Source organism: Dipodomys merriami, unplaced genomic scaffold (genome assembly GCF_024711535.1).
Source record: "Dipodomys merriami isolate MVZ:Mamm:240054 unplaced genomic scaffold, mDipMer1.0.p SCAF_7, whole genome shotgun sequence".
In the NCBI taxonomy this organism is placed as follows: Eukaryota; Metazoa; Chordata; class Mammalia; order Rodentia; family Heteromyidae; genus Dipodomys; species Dipodomys merriami.
In genome coordinates this window covers 31,696,467-31,704,652 of record NW_027206290.1, presented here as the reverse complement: position 1 = coordinate 31,704,652, position 8,186 = coordinate 31,696,467, and the positions used below count along the sequence as shown (strand labels likewise).

General features: G+C 48.4%; 1 protein-coding gene across 1 annotated transcript; it reads right to left on the bottom strand.

Moving 5' to 3' along the window:
• Window positions 1–406: 406 nt before the first annotated feature.
• Window positions 407–5,980, bottom strand: LOC138816469 (glutathione S-transferase Mu 1-like). The gene is made up of 8 exons (XM_070006232.1): window positions 5,857–5,980; window positions 5,521–5,596; window positions 5,054–5,118; window positions 4,654–4,735; window positions 4,447–4,547; window positions 3,226–3,321; window positions 3,032–3,142; window positions 407–853 (listed from the first exon to the last, which is right to left on the bottom strand). The coding sequence occupies exons 1-8, from the start codon at window positions 5,890–5,892 to the stop codon at window positions 767–769; spliced, it is 654 nt and encodes a 217-aa protein (XP_069862333.1). The 5' UTR covers window positions 5,893–5,980; the 3' UTR covers window positions 407–766.
• Between the last annotated feature and the right edge of the window lie 2,206 nt (window positions 5,981–8,186).

Below are 8,186 nucleotides of genomic sequence, written 5' to 3'. Positions count from 1 at the left end.
GTGCCTCAAAACTGAAAGCAAGAAGTCTCAAACTAGCTGGGTCCCAATGGCTCATGTCTATAATCTTAGATACTCAGGAGGTAGAGATCTGAGTATCACAGTTCAAAGCCAGTCCAGATAGAAGACTTTGAGATACTCTTATCCAGCAAAAAGTCAGAAGTAGAGGTGTGGTTCAAGTGGTTCTGTCTTGAACCAAGTGAAAGTGCAAAACTTTCAAGTTCAAGCCTCAGTACCAGCACAATAAAAAAATTAATTTTTATTAAAAAATTAACCATAAAAATGTTTCAAAACTCTCAGATTCTCTAGAAGCCCTATGAAACTAGCCACTAGCTCAGATTTCAGTCCATTGACAGTAGCAGTGACAATGGCTGAGTACATGCATGGAGCCAAAGGAATAAACAAAATACACAGCACAATTTCAAGCTTTATTGAGGACAGATATAACTGGGTATTCATTCCCCAGTGGCACAGCGTCTGCCCACAAGTCAATGTTGCTCTTTCAGGGAGTGCTGGGGGCTCTGTATGCTTGGATTTAACAGTCAAATGAGAAAGAAGAAGAAAGGAATGGGAGAGTAGGAGAGTGTGTTTACAGAAGCTTTTCTGGAAGTGGCTGAGTAGAAGAAAAGACAGCCAATAAGGCCTTGGAGAAGAGAAGGGAGTAGAAAAAAGCAGTGGGAAGACCTGGGCAACACTACTGGGAGCCCAACCCAGCCCAGGGCCCAGGCTCCAACAGGTCTTCCTTTGCTCCGAGTGCTGCAGAGTTCTACTACTCCAACCACTGGGCCAACTTTGAAAATACAGGTCTTGGGAGGAAGCGGCTGCTCTTCATGTAGGCAGAGATCTTCTTCAGACCCTGTGAGAAGAGGAGAGCCAGAACTCAGGCTTCCTGCCCACTGGACCAGGCAGCTGCCGTCCAAGAGGAGATTGTTCACTGCAGTTAAGTGTTGGAGCACAGTCCAGTCTACTTACCACTCCAGCTCTGAGAAGGGAACTCTAATTTCCTGTAAGAGGGGGAGACTGGACACTGTGCAAGGTGCTTTATGCTCACTATATATTACAATATAGGCTCAAGAAAAACACCTCAACAATCCTGCCAGTATCATTGATCAGGGGGGACCCAGAGAAGTTATGTGAGGTTAAGGATCTGTGCCTGACATCCTGTGCTCTGTGTACTCCTCCCCTCCACAGCAGACCCCATTCCTTCCTATCCACACAGGCCTGCTCTTCTTTCACCAGGAAGCTTCTGCTCACCCAGGTTTGCACAAAGAGGAGGGGCAGCAGGACAAAGGAGCTGAGAACTTGACAGTGTAACTTGGAACCAAGTCCAGGACTTACCCAATGATTCAGAAATTGCCACATGAAAAAGAATGCAAGACTGGGAACTGGGGACCCATGCCTATAATCCTAGCTACTCAGGAGGCTGAGATCTGAGTATGTTGGTTCAAAGCCAGCCCAGGCAGACAAACTTGAGAGATTCTTATCTCCAGTTAACCAGCAAAATGATAGATGTGGAGGTGTGACTCAAATGGCACAGCACCAGCCTTGTACAGAAAATCACAAGAGGGCTAAAGGCCCTGAATTCAAGCTCCACTACTGGCCAAGCCCCCCCCCCAAAGGAAAAAAAAACATTCAGGGAAGAGAATCTACAAAGAATGCCATTACAGGGTTCTGACTGGTCTCCAGTGAGCAGAAAAGAACAATGTTCTCTACCTAGTACATGAGTACAACCACACTCCCCCTCAACCTATCTCATCACCAGCCCTGATACAATCATCATGCTACAGACTCTCAGTTGCATGGCAAGACTTCTTTCCAGGACACAGAGTGAAGACATAATCCCAAAGGGTTTTGCTATATCTACCCCTGTGTTTTCCCAAACACTCCAGGCCTCCTGGACCTCAGGCCACTGCACTGTGCCCTCTCTCCATACATGAAGAAGAAGGACTGGGGGGGTATCACCTCAAAGCAGGACATGAAGTCCTTCATGTTTGGGAACACATCCAGGTACTTGGGCTCATCAAGTGTGGACCAGACCACAACTGATGAGATCTTACTGAGAAATCACGGTGCTTCAGAGTGAGTGGGAAAGAGAACAGATTCCAGGTAAACATAACTGTGACTCAATTCTCACATTTCTAATAAAAGAGACTTTTGAGGGTGCCCTGTGAAAGATGCGGTCCAGGCTGGGGTCTCCAGCATCCAGATGGCACATGTGCATCTTACGTTCTGATATCTCTGCTAATTTCTGCTATATTAAGTCCCAGGATTTGGGGACAGATTTGCATGTCATGCTAAGACTGATACTAAGCTGCTGGAGAAGATCAGCATTTATACATGTAAAAAAATTCAGAACAGTACAAGACACTATGTTGAAAAGAAACTTTACAACTTCGGGAGGTGGGGAAGGAGAAGCTGGGAAGGTGGGGAGGGAAGGGATGGTAGGGGAAAACCAAAGGAGGAGGTAACAACGCTCCATAGGAAATGTACTCATTACCTTACTCATGTAACTGTAATCCCTCTGTACAGTCTTTTTACAATAAAAATATATATTTAAAAAACTCAGAACATTATGTTCCCATCACACAGACAAAATACCTAAGATATGCAAGACAAGACACAATGAATACAGGATGAAACAAGATAACTGCAAACAACTGAAGATAAAACCTTCCAAAATGTCTTCCCACAGGTCTGCTCAGTCACTGACTGCTGCCCTTAGACCAAGCCAGAGGCCCACCAGGAGCCCAGCACAGCCCCACTGGCACTGGGAACTTGAACGAGTGACTCACACTCTACAGCCTCAGGTTCCTAATCTGTCCAATGGGTCAGATTGCTCTAACCACCCTGCAGAAATGCTATAATAATAAACTTGGCCCAATAAACACAAGTTAAAAGCACAGGGGCTGCCAGAAAGTCAATGATCAGTAAACCCTAGTTATTCTGCACTCAGCTCCAAGACTAGGGAGGCATCATGGAAAGGGAGAAGAGAGGAAGTTCATCCATGAGGAAGGAGGCCTGGGGGACGTGTCACCTCAAATCGGGACATGAAGTCCTTCAGGTTTGGGAACGCATCCAGGCACTTGGGCTCAAACATACGTTGCTGGTCAAAAATATCATAAGCCAGGAAATCCACAAAGGTGATCTGCAGAAAACCAAGGATGAATGAGTTAAATTTTATAACCTACAGGAAAGAAAAGTTCTGCTCCCCAGGACTCTCCCCTTTACCTTGTCCCCAGCAAACCATGGACGTTTTCCCAGGAACTGTGAGAAGAGCTTCAATTTGTCAGGGAGGCCTTGCAAGTACTCTGGCTTCATCTTTTTCTGAGGCAGAAAATAGCTGTCACCATGTTATGATGCAAGCCCCACCCCCCAGCAGAGAGGCCAATCTCAGTAGGGACTTCAGGCTCCAGCTGGCCAGGCTTATGCAGCCATCTTCCCTGAGTCTGGGCCTGGGTCTGGATAGAGATTTCCACATCCTGAGTCACAATTGTGTTGTCTAGATTCCCACTTGGTACAGATCCCAGCTATCAGAGGTATTGGGAAGTGAGGCACAAATGCAACATATGCTGGAATCCACTGCTGTTCAACCTGGTTCATGTGAGTCAGAGCCAATAATTTCCAAGTACCTCACAGGTACTCGGGTAAACAGGTATAATGCAGTAGAACCAAAAAGACAGATGACTAGGAGACTGAAAGTGAAGAAACAGTGGTATGCATGGGGGAGGGCTGTACTCCTTCCGCAGGATTTGTGAGGAGTGTGCATAAAGATTAAGAGTATTTCATGTAGAAAAAAATGGCAGGAAAGAAACAGAGCGGACCCTGAGCTGACTATTAGGAATGCCAAAGAAACAGTTCTGGGGAAATAGTCGGGAAGACAAAAGAAGATAAGGTTCATTGCTCTCCCTTGTTTTGAACCTTATATTCATGGCTTGAGACTAGGATCAGAATATTCAACCTGGATAATCTAAACTATATTATGATTAGTTAGGATGGATTCACACTTGACTTGATGTGCTAAAATACCGACGGTCTATCTGAAGGAAAGGAAACTTGGTAGGATAGGAAACCTTAGAAAGTAGGTACCACAGCCGGGCGCTGGTGGCTCACGCCTGTAATCCTAGCTACTCAGGAGGCTGAGATCTGAGGATCGCGGTTCAAAGCCAGCCCGGGCAGGAGAGACCGAGAGACTCCTATCTCCAATAAACCACCAGAAAACCGGAAGTGGCGCTGTGGCTCAAGTGGTACAGTGCTCCCCTTGAGCTGAAGAGCTGAGGGACAGCACCCAAGCCCAGAGTTCAAGCCCCATGACCGACAAAAAAAAAAAAAAAAAAAGAAAGTAGGTACCACTAACAAATTCCTTTGCTGAACTGAAACACTGAAGATGTAACTGCAAAGGTTTAACTCCTCTTCTCAGCCATATGGGGACCTCACAATTGGTAAACTTACAAAGTCTGAGTTGTAGCACAGCATGATGAACTGTGTACGGATATCTGTGACCTGATTCTCCATAATGTCCACACGAATTTTCTCCTCCTCTGTCTCCCCACCTGCATCCACACAACACAGATAAACCTTCACCATTCCACCCCAAATAAGCCTAGGGGATGGCCACTGCCTGCCCCCCACACACACCCAGCAGCCAGCCCCACTCACACAGGTTGTGCTTGCGGGCAATGTAGCGAAGAATGGCATTGCTCTGGGTGATCTTATGAGCTCCATCAATCAAGTAGGGCAGCTGGATGGACAATCAGGGAAGGTTAAGGGGCCCCAGGTCCCAGCAGCCCTTCTCTTGGTTAGAGCAGACACAGGACCTGGCACTCAGTGTGCCTGTCCCTGGTGAGCCCCACATAAACATTCTGCAGAATGAAAGCAAGAGCTGGGACATAGAGCATCATAGAAAATCACAGATAGCCAGGAAAGAGAGGCATAGAGCACAAGCATTACCCTAAAAACTCAGCTGGGCAAGGAGAGGAGGAAGGGAGGCCACACTAGAAAAAGGAGATGCAAGAGGGTCACCCTCATTACCCCTGAACACCCCTTCTCCTGCACCTACATTGGGGAAGTCCAGGCCCAGCTTGAACTTCTCACTCAGCCACTGGCTTCTGTCATAGTCAGGAGCTGTGGTAGACAAGATCAAGTGAAAACAAATCTCCCTTAGTCCAGCCCTCCTTCCCCAGGACCCCCTGAGGCAGGGGATCTGCACTCTGACCAGCTGGGTCCCTCCCACATTTCAAGGCTACAGGGGTGAAGAATGCAGTAAGGACTGAGGGATCTAGGAACCAGGTTCACAAAAGGTTTAGGCCAGTGCTAGACAACCCCACCCAACTTTAGACAGAGGGGGCCCCAGCCCTCTTCTCCCAGCTCCTTGTAATGGAATACCAAACTGCATCTTACAGGGGTTTGAGAAGAAGCAGACCTTGGGTGCACATGGAGGAGGCCTGCAGGGCTGAGCAACAGGTGACCACAGTATGAGTGGCTGAGCACCCCGTGGGCAAGAGTCTGATCAGGGAATTTCCTTACCGGGCCCGAAAGTGTATCTCTTTTCATCATAGCTTGTGTCTGTGTATTCCAGCAGCAGGCGGATGGGGTGAGTCAGCTGAGACAGAGGGTAAATGACCGAGGTCAGAAGGGGAAGAAGCCTGATTGCTTGACCTCACCTCTTCCTTGGTGCCCCTTCTGCACACTCACCTCCCCGCCACCCCACGCTGCGTAGCCCCACTCGTGTGAGCTCTGCAGACCTGAAAGTTAGGTCTTAGGTTGCTGAGCATGCACTCCAGCAACAGGCGCCCTGCGGGCCCTCCTGAAAAGTCCCCGCCCCGCGTCCCCCGCCCTGCCCCCGGCGGAGTCCCGGCTCACCCCGCGGACGTCCCAGTAACCCAGTATCATGGGCATGGTGCTGGGGTCGTGGACTGCGCAGATCGGCCTCGGAGGGGCTGAACGGTGACTTTATCCTGGAATCCAGGAAAAGGGAGGGTAGGCCCGCCCCTTCCTCCCGCGTGAACCCGCTGAGGCTCCACCTCCCCCTCCATCCCTCTCGGCTCCACCTCCGGGGTCCACCCCAAGTCTCCTCCAACCTTGAGATGCAGAAGGGAGGGAAACAGGTTGGGGGGGGGGGGGGCCGCGGAGCGGCTCTTGGAACCCTGGAAGAGGCAGAAGGAAACACTCCAAGAAGCCTCAGCCTGGATGGGCTAGGAGCCAGGTGTGGACATCTGAGAACCTAAGTCAGCGCCAGGCTCTCCTGCTCCCCAGCCCACCCCCTGCTGGGCTCCTGGGGTGCAGTCCATGCACTCCTCCACCCAGGGCTATAAAGATCCTGTGTTTTGCTGAAGCTCAGGCTGCCAGAGTTCAGCTTAAAAGAGTCTCAGCCCCTATTATTGGAAAAACAAGATTGGCCAATCTGAAGGAAACTTCTAAAGCTTCCTATCTACAGAAACAGGTGTTAATTAACTAGCACCTAGGACAAAGATATGGGGACAGATATGGGGAATATGTGCTCTCTGAGAAATTGAAGCACAAGCTCTGTGGGAGACCAGGTTATGATTATGCAAATTAGCCTCTAAACATTTTGGCCACATCTGTGAATCTAAATTCAAACAACAACAACAACAACCAACAGACACAGAGGGCAAAGATGGGGAAGGTGAGGTATCCTCGCCCCCACCCCCAAGCCCAAGGTGCCATAGACTGAAGCAGCTAGCAGAAATGCACACTGACAGCAGGGTAGCCTTGGCTACAGAGCTCACAGCTGGATGGTGAGCTAGGATGGAGGATCTCTTAAGCTCCAAGGGGCCAGACACCTCTTCTGCTTCCCAAGGAAAGACAGGACACTGACAAGAGGGGTCCTCCAAGGATACCACACAAGACAACAGATAGGCCAGGCTCAAACCCTTAGCTGTCTAGAGCCTTGGATTCTAGCCTTAGCCCTGGCCCAGGCCCCTGACCTCTTGTGCTCTTGGTATCACAGGAGGACTCAAATGGCCTTTAAAGCCACTCTGGGATCTGAGACCTCAGCAAGGGCAATATCCCAAAAGAATAGTCTCTTGCCTGTGAGCTTCCTTCCTTGAAGGCAGAAGACTATTTCATAACCAAGAGGTATGCAATCGGTTGGCCTGGGGTTGACTTTGCCTTATGCCAAGCAACCTAGAAAATGTAATAGCTAGAGAACAGATAATGGGACTTAAAAGAAATGGGGCCTGGTATTGTGGCTCGCACCGGTAATCTTAGCTACTCACCATTTGAAGCCAGTCCAGGCAGGAAAGTCTGTTTGATTCTTATCTCCGAGTAACATAAAACCAAAAAATGTGGCTCAAGTGTTTTGTAGAGTGCTGTCCTGAGCAAAAATATTAAGGGACAGTGACAAGGCCCTGAATTCATTCAACCCCCGCGCCGAGTAAACACGCGCACGTGCGTGCACACACACACACGTGCACACATACACAGAAATCGATGTCTAGCAATGCATCAACATGGAATGCAGAGACCTAGAAAAGCTGTTTCAAGATTGTCTGCAGTGGTAAACATTGGCAGATACCTCTGTCTGACACACAAATATATTTTGGTTTTCTTTTTCTTTCTTTTTCTTTTTTTAAATCTCAGTGAATAATAGCCCTGCTAGAAATACAAATGCAAAGTTCTGGACTTCCAAATCAAACACAACAGACAGGGAAAATAATCTGCCTGGGAAAGGGAAGGCAGACTCCTGTCTGGGTACAGGTTGAACATGGACCTGCCCCAAGCAGACACACCTGACTTCTACACTTTCCCTATGACTGCCAAATAGATTAAAATATGGAATATGCTTTCTTCCTGCTTGGGAAGTTCACTTGGGAAACTGAAAGAGGATCTGAAAGGTGGACAAGAGTCGGGTGTCTTTAAGGATGTTGTATGGTCTGATCCTAATCCAGTGAAACTTCTTTTGGATCAAGTACTTTTAGATAGGGCCCAAGAGGCCTACCACAAAAAATGCACTTTTTATTCTTCCCGTTGCCATGCAGACCTGTTTTGATCATATATTCAATGCAGGAGAGCTGCAGAGAGGGTCTAAACTTCTCATTGGGTTCCCAAGTTGATGGCTTAGGGGGAAAATGGAACAAGTGAGCACCTTCCTTTGGAGGCCCCTTAGAAAGTGTCTTGTTGGGGCCTGACACGTGGCCTTGTATTTATGCATTTTCCTTCAGCCTGGAAAA